Raw genomic sequence first — 14,330 nt, 5'->3', positions numbered from 1 at the left:
AAATTATGCAGATGTCCTGTAAAATATGGATCATATTGTCACCCTATACGCATAGCACAAGTTTCTAGCCAGTTGAACTGAAAAGTTTATGAAACCCTACTCTATTGTAAATATACAGTGTCTCCTGTAAGTGCTAATGCAGCCTTTATCTCATCAACCGTTCATTGTAGAGGTATGGTTTCAATTTAAAAAATGCTTAAAATGTGCTTAGAAATCACCCTATACCAGTTTTAAGATTGAAAATATAGCATGTCCCAAAATAGAAAATCTAAATTTTTATGTGGTTCTCTCATAATCTAACTTTCAATTGGAAAGTTGTTGCCCTGTATCACCTGAGTCCAATAGAAAAATTCCTAAGCGCAATATTTGCTAAAACATATGAATTCAAAAACTAGAGAAAAGTTATGAAAGAACAGCAAAACTAATGGTCAATGCTCCTTTCCATCATTTATGCTGTCCTTTGCCAACTTTTCTCCGATTTTTGAATTTGAGAATATCTCTGTGAATATTGCACTTAGAAACTTGGAATTTTTTTTGTTGGCCTCAGGAGAGATAGGGCAACAACTTTCTAGATGGAAGTTAGAGAATGGGGGGAACGTATAAAAATTCAGATTTTTCAATTTTGTCACACTGTATTTTCATTCTCAAAACTTGTACATGGTAATTTTTGAATGCTTTTTGAGTATTTTAAATTGAAACTATACATCTACAATGGATGGTTAATGAGATAAAGACTTCGTTAGCACTTACAGGACACCATGTATAGGTAAATAATAATGGAATTCATACCTCCCAGTCTGGATTACTATTGGTTCTTGATCCCTTACTATGTGGGAGTCATGGGATGTAACTACTCTTTCTACCTGCCCAAGTAGGGATAATGCATGAAAAGCGTTATGTCATGCAAATACTCTTTCTACCTGCCCGAGTAGGGATAATGCATGAAAAGCGTTATGTCATGCAAATTTTTACTTTGGAAATTTTCTAAAATTTTTGTGTACATCGATAGACCAAGCTGCTGCCCCTTACAATCCTACCGCATGGGTGCACTGCAGCCTTGCATCCTCCCTTAAGCCTCCCCTGTCCCAAGTATTTATAGAATATTATTGGGAACGAAAGGAATGGTAATACATTTTTTTTAATTTTTGAGATTCTATTAATAATATTTTTTAATTATGTAAAATATTGATTTGGCATTTACATGCCTACCTGTGGAAATTTTTGGAGATTTGTCCAGCTCTCTTTTGCTCACATAAATTGATTTCAAAGTAGAAAACCATAATTTCAATTAGAAAATTTGCTACATAAAGCAAAATAAGAAGAATGTTCTTGGCTTGTACAGAAAATTCCTCGGCAACCGTTCCCTGCTGGAAAATTCACTGGCAATTCACCAAAAAGAAAATTAACTGCTGGGGAAAACTCATCCCACATAATTCATTGACATGACAATTCAGTGCTAGGAAAATTCCCTATCAAACAATGCAAAGACAAAGTGACATAGTGAGTGAGTGGATAAGTGGCAGGTAAGTGAGTCAGAGATATAGTGAAAGAGATGAGCAAATGAGTGAGTAAGTGAGCTGTGAGCAAGTCACTCATATCTGGTAACTCATCCACTCGGACTCTGTCACTCAATTGCTTACTCACTCGGACTTCCATACTGTCCCTCACTTGGTCACTCATACAGTCATTGACTCGTTCAATCGCTCACTCATGCGGTTACTGACTTGCTCACTTGGTAATTCACCCACTCACTCATTCACTGGTTTAGTCATAGTCAGTCAATCACTCACTAATCCACTAACTTGGTTGCTTATAAAGTAACTCACTCAACTGAACATTCCCTTTATAACTCACACACTCACCCCATCACTAATACAATTATTCACTCTCCTGGCCACTCACTCTGTCATTCATACAGTTGCTTAGGTAAATGGGTTTTTTGGTCCCTGACATTTAAACCTTTTCTTACAGCAACTTTGTCTGGATTGTGGTAAAGGCAAGAAATATTGCTATAAGCTGAATGTCCTGCTTTTATCTCAATGAATTTTAGAAAGACATTACTGTCTGGATTTGTTGTTAGTCGAAAAATATCTGATTACCCCATTTTCAGTAGGACCACACACGATAACAACCAGATCAAATAATAATAGTCAGCTTCTGATTATAGTATCAAAACCTAAGCTGAAGAAAGCCAAAGCTCACCTGTCCAGGCCAAGTGATGTAACGATCCACTTCATTCTCAAGTTCCGCTCTGTGCATTGCTGTATTTTCCACCATGTATTCTATCGCCTTTTTTCGATCCCATCTAAATAAATAATCTGTTTAAACAACATTATGGAGATATATTCAAGCACATCTAAAGAGAAGCAGTTAAACAGCATTTCAATATACTTCAATATTTAAAAAGTTGCAAGACTTATGGCATTAGGGAAGAAAGAACGCAGAACTTGTTTATATATATATATATATATATAGTGTTTGAATTGAAGTAACTATTCTGTGCACACACAATTATGATTTTTTTTTTATTTTTCACACAAAGATGTAAATGCTGACTGAAAGCTTTTTCTGTCACACCCTCCAGTGCCTTTGTTGCTGTTCACTGCACTTCTTTGATTCTCAATCCTGAGACTCTATGCCCCTTAAACAAATTATTTATCTGAGGAAAAAGTCACATGGGGTAAGATCAGGGTAATAAGCTGGTTAAGTATTGGCATGTGATGTTTTGACAGGTAATGACATCAGGAGGGACCTGTGAGCCAGTAAATTTTCATGATGGAGAACCCATGATTTGGCCTTCCGAAGATCCGGTCAGTTGCGTCTCACCAAATCATGCAGACATTTAAGGACTCACGGGTCCCTCCTGGTGTCAGATTACCTGTCAAAACATCACATTCCAATACTTTCAAAACCAGTTTATTCTCCTGATCTCTCTCCCCATGTGACAGCTTCCTTTTTCTGCGGATAAAGATTTTGCTTAAGGGGCAACAATTCTTAGGTTCCAAAGAAGTGCAGTGAGCAGTGACAATGGCACTGGAGGGTACGACAGAAAAAGGCTTGCAAACTGCATTTGCATCTTTATATGAACAGTGACAAAAATTCATAATAGCTCAGGATGCATTATTATTCTGGATGCAACTATAAATATAGCATCACCGATCTGGGTATTCTTATTGAGGAGCAGCTTAAGTTTTCTGAATATTGTTCAGCTATGGTCAAAAAATCAAATGGATTCATATTTGAATCGGTTTCATTCTCAAAAAGGTTTCTTTGTGTTCTCCTAGTGATCCTTCAACACTTCTGGGGCTTAGTTCATCCTGGATTTGAATATGCCATCAGGTTTTGGAGACCATACTTACAGAGGCACATTGACCAGGTCGAGGGGATGCTGAAAAGAGCCACGCGTGCTGAGCATGCAGGGCTCAAGCTATGAAGAGAAACTTTATTTTTTGAAAATGTTTATATTTTGGAAGACCGCAAGATGATGGAGGGATATGATTGAAGTGTTTAAAATTTTCAACAGGATGGATAAACTGTACCATGAGTTATTAATACATTTTCAATCAACTGCTTCAACAAGAGGACAACATTGGTAAGGGACAATATGATTAGTAAGGGACAATTCTAGGTTATGGTGTTGCAAGGAATTTTTCTCTAATGGGCTGTGAATAAATAGAATAGCTTACCTCCTGGAGTCACGAATTCTAATACAACTGACACGTTTAAAAAGAAATATGATAAACATATTGGATTTAGTTTTTATAATTTCATTTTAAATTGGGTTACTGTATTTTAGAAATACATGATATCCATATTTGTTATGGTCATTTTTTGTCAGCCACCTCTTTGGGCATTTTGTCTATTGTGGCCTTTGTATTTGTAGTTACTTCAAAACATGCACCAAATAAACAGGTTCTATCTGTATTCATTCTTCTGTAATAAAATAAGTTGCAGAGTTTTTTTAACATAGTAGTATATCATCTCTCCCCCCCACCCCCAATGCTAGAAGCACAAATATGCAAATTTCCCCCTTTTTTTTAATCAGCTGGTTAGATAATTTATTTCGCTATTTAAGTTTTGAATGAAGTGTGAATGTTTATTCCTATCGAAACACATGGTACAAAACATTTTAGAAAAAATTATCTTCCATAGAGTATCATGGGAGGAGTGAACATTCAAATATCATTTTCCACATTCTTTTTTTCCAAGGATATTACACATTTGTGCTTCTGGAATGAGGGGGGGGGGGGTGGTATGTTATGGTAAATGAGATAAATCTGGTGATTATGAATAATATCTAGTTTATCATATTTACTGTAACCTATACAATGCATATTATACATTTTCAGTGATTATACATAGAAAAGTTTTACCCAAGAGCATGGATTCCGGTATCAACAACAAGACGACAGGCTCGGAACATCTCGTATGATAGGTGACCAAACCTGGCATGCAAACAAAAATGTCTAACCATGTGAACAACAAAATGGCATACACACTAGTTTTCATAAATTAAAAGAAAAACATACAGTTGAGCTCATTTTATAAGAACATGGGCATTATGGATTCACGGCTAACATGAGAATTTTAAAACAGTCAAAAGAAAAATCAAAAATTCTGTTCCTACGATTACCAACGAAAACATTGTGATGATAGGGAAAATAAAAAGAATGAGAGCTCGAATGTATTTCTTCTATCTACTCTAGATCAGTGGTTCTCAACCTGGCGCTATATGGCTCCCTTGGGGTCCTGGGATATTCTAAGGGGGGCCACGGGTGAAAATCAGATGAAAGGGGTTTTCACAACTAAAAGGTGAAGGGGTGAAAAAGAAAAAGAGATGTGAAGAAATAAAGTTTTCAAGTGAAATACGTTGAGAAAAAATATGACTGTACTTTCAGAATCCAGCAGAGCTGTCCATGAAGAAAGGGCCATCTAAACCCATGTGGGCATGACTTATGGGGTGCTCATGTGGGGCCCTTCATGATGGCATATGGTATTATGATTTTTGAGTTTAAATATGTAAGCGCTTTTGCAGTTAATTCAGCTAAGTAGGGGGGGGGGCAGCATATCACTTTCCTGAGGACCCATGATGGCCATGCATAGAATCCCCAAAAGAAGGAAGTTTACCGATTTCCAGCCCAGGGTAGGTGCGGACCTATAGTGATGTGTCAGGGGGAACGATTTATTGTGTAGGTTTGTTTGTAGTTGTCCTATTTCACACAGACAGACATCATCAATTAAATTCCCACATAATTTGTCTTTTAAGAAAAATGGCAATCTCCCCTTCCACCCCCCCCCCCCCCATTCCTTTGGATCTGTGTCTGGCCCCAGTATAACAGTAAATCTTACTTATAAAATTTTTGCTCATTACAAATTTAGTTTGGACTAAATTAAATTCAGTAAGTAGAAAAGACTTGTTCTTTAATGAGGATAGGAGACCCTAGGTAAAATGGGAGCCCAACGAGAAGAAAATATGTTTCAAAGGATACCATAGGTTAAAAAAGGTTGAGGACCAGTGCTCCAGACTGAGATATATAACCCTTGTACAGAAAGAGATTAACAAAAGCAAATATAAGTTGTTTTTACAAACCAGTTTGAAAGTTAGACTTACTCAATGTACGGATCTTCATATAGGCCCAATTCGTAACCAAGATATTCGGAATATAAACCCCAACCCTAGAATTAAAAAAAATCAGTTATATATGTTACAAGTTAATACTTATAATCTAATTACTTCATTAGAACTTAAAAAATTGAGCCAACATACTTCAATGTATGCTGTATGAAAAGGAAATCTTGATGGTGCAAAGGAATACTTTCTGTCTTCTATGTACATTCTAAACTCTGGCATGTTCTCTTGCTCAATCACAAACGACCACTAGATTAAAAGAAAAATTATAATCTAACAATCAAATCGAATTATAAAGCAAATTATTTTTATGTTCAATAAAACTGAACACATGTTTGGATAAAAATTAAACAAAAATTTATATATAGAATGCATAGCAAACAGGGGTATGGCATTTAACTGGAGAACCATTAGCCATAAAGGTGTATTTCCAATTAGAAAAAGTATCCAAATAATGTGTAGTACTCAGATATGTCATTTGTGTTTCACAACGGGTTGTATAGTTATTAAAATAAAAAATTAACTTTTCATAACTGACCCCATGTGCCCCAAAACCCAATTAAAAAGTTGTTGCCCTGTCTTTCCTCATGCCACCTAAAAAATACCACATTTCTAAGTGCAATATTCACTGAGATATTAAAATTTGAATAACGGAGGAAAGGTGGTAAAAAAAGAGCTTTAAACATGGTAAACTGTTTTATTTGCATCTAGAGCTGTTTTCTCCCCAACTTTCCTCAGTTTTTCAAATTTGAATATCTCAGTGAATATTGAACTTAGAAACATAGTATTTTTAGGTGGCATCAGGAGAGACAGGTCAGTAAAATGCCATTATACCTCCCTGTTTGCTATGCACCCTGTATATACATACAGTGAAACCTCCCTGCAACAGCCACCTCCAAACAATAGTAACCTCTGAATGAAAGTCACATTTTTATGTGAAACAGAATGCACGATTAATATTTAAGTTAACCTCCAAACAACAGCTACTTTTGGAAATGGGTCCAAAACAAAAGAAAATTACGCAAATCATAAATAAAATAGCCTTTGAAATTTTGTCTACAAGTATAATTTTTGGTACAAGCACATGTCAAATTTGTGTGTGTGTGTGTGTGGGGGGGGGGGGGGGGAATGGATTCCGACCACAGGTTTCATTGTAAATGTTGTTTGTCTTGATGGGCATTATCCCCCCTTCAATTTTTTTTTTAACTGTAATATATTTGACTATTGTAAAAGCTAGAGTTAATATGCGTAATTTTGCTACCATTTTGCGGCAACAGGTATCTTCGCTTACAACACTTTTGTGTTTTCAGCCAGCACGCAGTTTAGCATGTTCACGCCAGTTTTATATAGTTTTATGTATCTCCACTTTAATAGCGTATATTTAATACATCTGTTACTAATACTATTAGACAAGTTTCTGAGATCTTATTAATAATAATGGCGATGAGGCAGTGTTCTGATCAAGGTTAATAAATCCGAACCGTGTATGCACTGAAAAAGAAACAGATTATACTATAGTTACAATGTTGAAAGTAGGCCTAGTTGGTCAATTATCGATTTACGACGATTCCAATGAAGATTTTGACTTGTGCATCAAACGGCTCAAGCAGTATTTTCCAGCAAACAGAGTGGAAGATGAAAAACACATTCCAGTGTTTATCTTCATGCTCGGTACGAAAACCAATAAACTGCCTCAAAATTTGCTAATGGCGCATCTACCCAAGGACTGTGAGTATGAAGAGCTCATCAAATTGCTTCAAGAACATTTTCATCCTACACCGATTACCATCGTAGAAAGATTAAAGTTTCACCCACAACATCAGAAAGAGGGTGAAAGAATTGTGTGAGTATTTGGTAGAATTGAAATGGCTTGCATCAATGTGCGTTTTTCCCGATTGTTTGGACGAGGCTTTATGGGATAGATTCGTTTGCCGTATTCGCTGTGAGGCAACACAAAAACATCTATACAAATACAACGCCACAACAGGCAAAATGTCCAACGAGGTGGCTGAGAAAAAGATGCTACTGGCAAGAAAAAATTTGAAAACTTGCAGATGCCATTGACATAGCTGTAGCAATGGAACTCGCTGAAGAAGGTTCCAGTAATATCAAGGTTACAGCAGCTAGACTCTCATCGAATGTAAACAAAGTGGGAAAATCAACTTTTCATTACAATAAGCCAAGACAGAGTAAACATGCTCCAGGTAACAAGGCAAGTTCTCAGAAATGCTATCGATGTGGTGTGTCACACAGTGCCAAAAGCTGTGCGTACAAAAATGCTAGGTGCCATGCCTGCAATAAAATTGGACATATTTCTCCAATATGCAAGTCAAAGCAGAAAAATTTCTCTGCTAAAATGATATCTACTGCAGATAAATCGGACAATAAAGTTATCAAAGGTGATTGACCAGCATTGTTTGGAAAACTGGATAAGATGCTTTAAGTTAAATTGGCCCAAAATCTTTTGTATACACAAAGTGGATGGCTCTGGTGATCCTGCCAAGAGGTTGACTGATAAATATTACAATCTTTTTGAGGAAAGTTGTGAACCAATTAGAAACATCAAGGCAATATTGAAAATGAAGGATGATGTTCAACCTGTTTTTGCAAAATCACATCCTGTGCCTTATTCATTAAAGGTGAAAGTTGCTGAAGAAATTCACAAATATGTACAACATGGAGTATGGAAATTTGTGGAGCATTCCAGTTGGGCAACACTACCTCTTGTTATTGTGCCGAAAAAGAATGGCGATGTTCGACTCTATGGCGATTTTAAGGTGAACAAGTATCTTGATCAAAATCAATATCCACTGCCTACACAGCAGGATTTGTTTTCGACTCTTAATAGTCGAAAGTACTTAAACAAAGTTGGACCTGAACCATGCTTATCAACAAATAGAACTTGATGAACGTTCTCAAGAATGTCTCACACTCAATACTCATTTTGTTTAGTACGTCCATCGAGATTGTTGTATGGCATAAATAGTGCATCAGCAATTTTTCAATCTTCAATTGAAAAGATCCCTCAGGGTTTGTAATCAGTGATCTGTTTTCAAGATGATATTTTGATTTCTGGTGATACAATCTATGCACATTTGAAAACATTAGAAAAGATATTTCAACAATTTTTTGATTATAATGTCAAACTTAATTTGTCAAAATGTAGTTTTTTTGCAAGAAAGTGTAGAATTTCTTAGCCATAGACAGTCAAGGTATTCATCCTACTGATGAAACGATGAGGTGCATTAAGCAGATGAAAGCTCCTACTAATGTTACTGAACTGAAGTCATTCTTAGGTTTCTTGAAATATTACTCAAAGTTCATTAAAAATTCTGCTATGCTTTTGGGTCCTCTATATGAATTGCTTCATAAGGACACACCATGGAAATGGTCGTCTCAGTGTGAAGAAACTTTTCAGAAATGTAAAAACATTCTATCATCAGATGCAGTACTTGTCCATTATGATGAACATTGCCATTACGAGTATCTTGTGATGCTTCTCCATTTGGTTTGGGAGCTGTTTTATCACATGTCATAGACAATAAGGAACGTCCCATAGCATGCCTCTAGAACTCTAGAACATTAACTAAAGCTGAGCAAAATTATTCTGAAATTGAAAAGGAGGCAGGAGCTATCATTTTTGTTATAAAAAAATTTCAGCAGTATCTGTATGGTAAACCTTTTGTATTGGTAACTGACCATCGCCCCTTAATAAGCATTATTGCATCAGACAAAGGTATCCCAGTAACTGCAGCAGCTAGGCTACAGAGGTGGGCTTTGTTGTTATCTTCATTTAGGTATTTTATTGAATACAAAAAAGGTTCTGATCATGCTAATGCTGATGGATTATCTCGTGCTCCAGTAGAATCTAAGGTGGATACACAATCTGACGTATTTAATATTTCATACTGTGAGGATTTGCTAATAACTAGTTCATATATTGCCAAGGCAACTCGCAATGACTCAATTTTGGGAATGGCCTTGAAGTATGTTTAGAATGGTTGAGCTGAAAGACTCGATAATAAGGCTTTAAAAACATTTTTCATACGTAAGGCTGAACACATATTGGGACGGAGAGCAAAGCAGCGAAATCAAACACGCTGATTCCAATGCTCCTGCATATAGCGGTGCACACCGCAGCTGAGCGGGAATTCCACCACAAGCGATAATAGCAGCGCATTCAAGATATTGATTTCGCGGCTCTGCTCGCTTATGTGTATCTTCAAGATGGCTGTCAAAGGGCTTGTTTTCGCTGTTAAAAAGTGGTAGTGAAGTCAGAAATGTCACCAGAATCGTTGATGTTAAGTTCTCGACATACTTTAAAAAGGTGTGGACGACCAAATGAAAACAGCAAGTACTGAATATAATTTTCATATATCTCCCGTCAAACGTTTTTCGTGTGCATGTGCTTAACGAAACCGAGAATGATTTATATTTTGAGTTTTAAGCTAATTTATCATGCACCGTGTGTGGGTAAATGTATTTGAGTCGTCTGAATTAAAAATCATGTATGTTTCTGTGGAAAAATTGGCAAGTTTTATTTGTTTATTTTCTGTGTACCGTCAATATTTCCATACTGGAAGCGTACTGAATGTTTTTCATGCTGGATTTTTGGGTGTCAATAATTATGTTTCTTGTGTAAAAAAAAAATGAAACCAACAAATATTTATAAAAATAAAGCTATTCCGGGGGGGGGGGGGGGGGGGGGTCCACTTCTACCGTCCCACCTATGCTAATAATACAAATTTAAACAGTGGGGAGCTTTGGTATAAACTTGATATTTTTCTCAATTTTTTACTCCTAAATTTGGTAGAAAATATTGATCTTCAGAGAAGTGATCGCACTCAAGTGCCACAGGAAAAGATGTGTAGGGAAGAAAGTGACCAAAATATGAGGAATATTTCCGTAGTTTATATTTAAAAATAGTGATATTCACACATTATTATTTCTAAATTGTTGTCTGAGCAATGATTTTTAAAATTACGAAATTTTTAAGCATTATTTAATTTAAGAAACCAAGCTGTGATTGCGAGTTTTTATTTGATACTCTCTACTACATCAAACGCCCCCACTATGTGTACTATGTTCCTTGCTCGCAGCTATATTCTCGTGGTGCTTCTCTTCCTTCTCATTCATCGCTTTGCTCACCGCTCCCACTATGTTCTTAGTCTAAGGATCAATTGTCCGTGGACTGAGGTTGTCTTCTATGGGGAATGCGTGTGATCATTCCAGAAAAATTTAGAACACGTTTATTAGACTTACTGCATGATACACATTCTGGAATTTCTAAGATGAAAGCTATTGCCAGAAGTCATATTTGGTGGCCACAGTTGGACAAACAAATTAAAAAATCTTGTACAACATGTTTTCCATGTCAGAAAGTAATCAAAGCTTTGCCAGGAACCCCCACTTCAACCGTGGGTGCGGTCAAAATTTCCATGGGATAAGGTGCATATTGACTTTGCACAAAAAAATCAAAAGAATTACCTTCTGGTTGTTGATAGCCACTCTAAATGGTTGAAGGTGATACAAATGCCTTCTATTACTTCTGTTAGTACCATTGATGCTTTGCAACAGTTATTTTCTATATATGGTTTACCGTCAGAATTGGTTTCTGACAATGGTTCCCAATTGGTTTCGGAGGAATTTAGATCCTTTTTGCAATCTAATGGTTATCCATACTTCGATACCAACATATTATCCTCAATCTAATGGACTGGCAGAGAGGTCAGTACAGACTTTCAAGCATGCATTGTCAAAAATGCAAAATGATCCAAATGATCATAGATCATTTTGAGAGAGAGAGAGAATTTCTCAATTCCTGATGACGTATTGCTCTATACCTCATTCTACAATGGGTTTATCTACTGCAGAATTGTTTTTGTATCTAGACAACTCAGAACACCATTGTCTCTTGTACATCTCAGTGTTCAAGCAAGGGTAAAAAAACAAAAAGATTCACAGAAAATGTATTATGACCGTAATCATAATGCAAAAAAGGTATTTTCACCGTGATCAGAAAGTTTCTGTTCGATCCAGTAAGAATCTTCAATCGAGTCGAGGAACTTTGGTAAAACCCAAGGGAAGCAAGACATGGATTGTTAACATTGCTACTGAGAAATATCTTGCTGACATTGATCAGTTACATCCTGATCATGCTTATAATCCAGTGACTGCTGATAGTCACGAATGTAATATTCTCAGGACATCAATTGCAAATGAAAGATCTATTACACATGTTCTTGTTGATGAAAACATTACTCATTCGTCACTTAAAAATCCCAGTCATGACAGTATGACAGTGAATCTTCATCTAGTTGTGAGAATTGTATTCCTGTGTCAGATGTTGAAGACAGTGAATAGAATTCTTCTGCTCTTGATAAGAACTGAACAACAAAAAGTGATCCAGTGAATCATGATATTGCTGATAAAAGTACTGTACCAGTGATTCGTTGATATCCATTGTGTGAGCAAATGAAGCCTTCACGTCTGATTTATAAACATTAACTTTTAGTTTTGCATTCATGTAATTATTTACATATTTCCTATTTTTTGAGGGAGTATTGTAATATACTTAGCCCATTATGAAGGGTAGAATTAATATGCATAATTTTGTTATCATGTTGCGGCACCAGGTGTCTTTGTTTACAACGCTTTTGTGTTTTCAGCCAGCAAGAAGTTTAGTGTGTTCATGCCAGTTTTATAGTTTATGTATCTCCACTTTAATATTATTTAATAAAATCTGTTACTAATAGTATTAGACCACACACAGTTTCTGAGATCTTATTCATAATACAAACAATTTATGGACAGCCTGTATACCTATATAATGCAGTCTATCTCAATTTTTTAAGTGCAAAATAAAGCTTTGAAAGTTCTCGGGTTAGGATGAAAACAGTTTTTCCAACAATACCAAAAAAAAAAAAAAAAAATTCCAGAAAACCACAAAATCTATTTGATGCAAAATAAATTTTTCGTGTGTTAAAAAAAAACTTTTTTAAATTAATTACTGTATTTGCAAAAGTGAGCTTGAAAACTTAACAACTTTTTTAATATTACCTGCAAGTGATGACCGGGCTCCGATTCATGTAGCGCTAAAGTCATCATCGTGTGTTTTGGACTGTCAGAGAGAAGAGAAAATTTTTCTAATATATTAAAACCATAACAGTAAATAATCATGAAAGTGACATATGCAAATAAAGAACAGTCGGACGCATTTATAACAGTCAAAAAAGCAGTGGAACTATCTTTATATCCGTACCAGCTTGAAAAATAATGCATATAAGCAAAATGAAACATAATTTACATGCAACGACACACAATTTTCAATCTAGGAATTCTTAAAATGAATAACAATTAAAATAAAATAATTAAAAAAGTAAATAATTGAATTAAAAATCTTACATAAATTACATCAACAAACATCAATGAAAATATGTCTTGATCATTGGGATTTTCTTGATATGATCGTTCAGCTCACTATCTGTGGCAACTTTATTTCCAATTCCTCTTTTGTCTTCAAAATTGTGGATAGAGAACTTGGACGAATGCTGAACTTCTTTGAAACCTCACTATTTTTAGATTTTCCACTCCTGACCAAATGTATGGCTTCAATTTTTGAAGCAATATATAACGGTTTGCATTTGGACATTCTCAAAAATTAACTTGCACACAATAACACCCACAACCAACGTCCGAATCTAGCTACCAAGTGGCACGAGTGCACTAAAGGTAGATTGCTAGAAATAAAACCTTATTTTTTTTTCTTCCCAATAATTTTTTCGAGGCAAAATAAGACTTGACCAAGAAAAAAAAAGGGAAGCAAAGAGGATTAAACAGAACTCTAATAAAACGGCCTAATATAATATCTTTCAAGAAAAAAAAAAGAAGGGCATCATCAGTCGCAGCTATACATTGTAGAAAGGTAAATTTACTGATAAGATTTAGATAAGATTACAAAGAAATTTGTGCTTAAAAAAATAATCAGTTGAAAATTAGTCATAGGCATACTTTGCTGAAATCAGTGTTCGTTTTAAATCAAAATAACAGATAAGCACTTCGAAATTCTTGGCACATGGAAAAACTTCATTAAAAGCAAACTGTACATGATAAAATCAAAACTCGAATTCATTGAAATCAATCTTGTACGTGATTAGTAAGATTATAGCCGCTTTCAGTTGAAAGTCTCTCAAGAACAAGGGGGCACTACATATTCATTTTCTTCTCAATATTTCTCCAACACCAGTGGTTAGCATCATCAGGTGGTGCCTAAGTGATGATCACTAGATTACTACATCACTGTTACCTGAAGATATTGAACACTCATGTGAGCAAAATGTTGAGTTTTATAACTCATTCCCGACAGCCAAGTAGACTGGAATTCTTCTGCACAAACGATGGCAAAGTTTTATATGTTTGACATGCCATAATATGTTTCATCATCAGTATTAATTATTATGTAATCATACACAGAGTAAAAATAAGTTTCATAGAAAAAAAAAATATATATATATATATATATATATATATATAAACAAGAAAAAAAAATTATAAGAAACATTGCTAAAAACATATCCAACAATAGGTGATGCTGTAAGCAATTTCATTGTACTGCTGTATGTTAGACACATTGAACTTGGAAAATTGTTAATGGAATCGTAGATGTCCAACTTATTATAATATCAAACAAATATAGAAATAG

The 14,330-nt window shown here is 35.3% G+C and overlaps 1 protein-coding gene across 6 annotated transcripts in view; it reads right to left on the bottom strand.

Annotated features, from left to right (window-relative positions):
- LOC149066112 (uncharacterized) overlaps positions 1-14,330 on the bottom strand; it is a 61,257-nt gene that overhangs the window by 14,970 nt on the left and 31,957 nt on the right. For all 6 annotated transcript variants that reach the window (XM_089253260.1, XM_089253258.1, XM_089253261.1 and 3 more), the window contains 5 exons: positions 12,689-12,749; positions 5,768-5,878; positions 5,612-5,676; positions 4,374-4,445; positions 2,203-2,305 (listed from right to left, as the gene is read on the bottom strand). In XM_089253260.1, coding sequence (XP_089109386.1) covers positions 2,203-2,305; positions 4,374-4,445; positions 5,612-5,676; positions 5,768-5,878; positions 12,689-12,749 — 412 coding nt within the window. The remainder of the gene's footprint in view (positions 1-2,202; positions 2,306-4,373; positions 4,446-5,611; positions 5,677-5,767; positions 5,879-12,688; positions 12,750-14,330) is intronic.

Source organism: Pholcus phalangioides, unplaced genomic scaffold, assembly GCF_987345545.1.
Source record: "Pholcus phalangioides strain wild (caught in Gottingen) unplaced genomic scaffold, Ppha-v1.0 ptg000032l_1, whole genome shotgun sequence".
Taxonomy (NCBI): Eukaryota; Metazoa; Arthropoda; class Arachnida; order Araneae; family Pholcidae; genus Pholcus; species Pholcus phalangioides.
The sequence above is the reverse complement of the archived record's forward strand: the minus strand, read 5'-3'. Positions and strand labels throughout refer to the sequence as shown.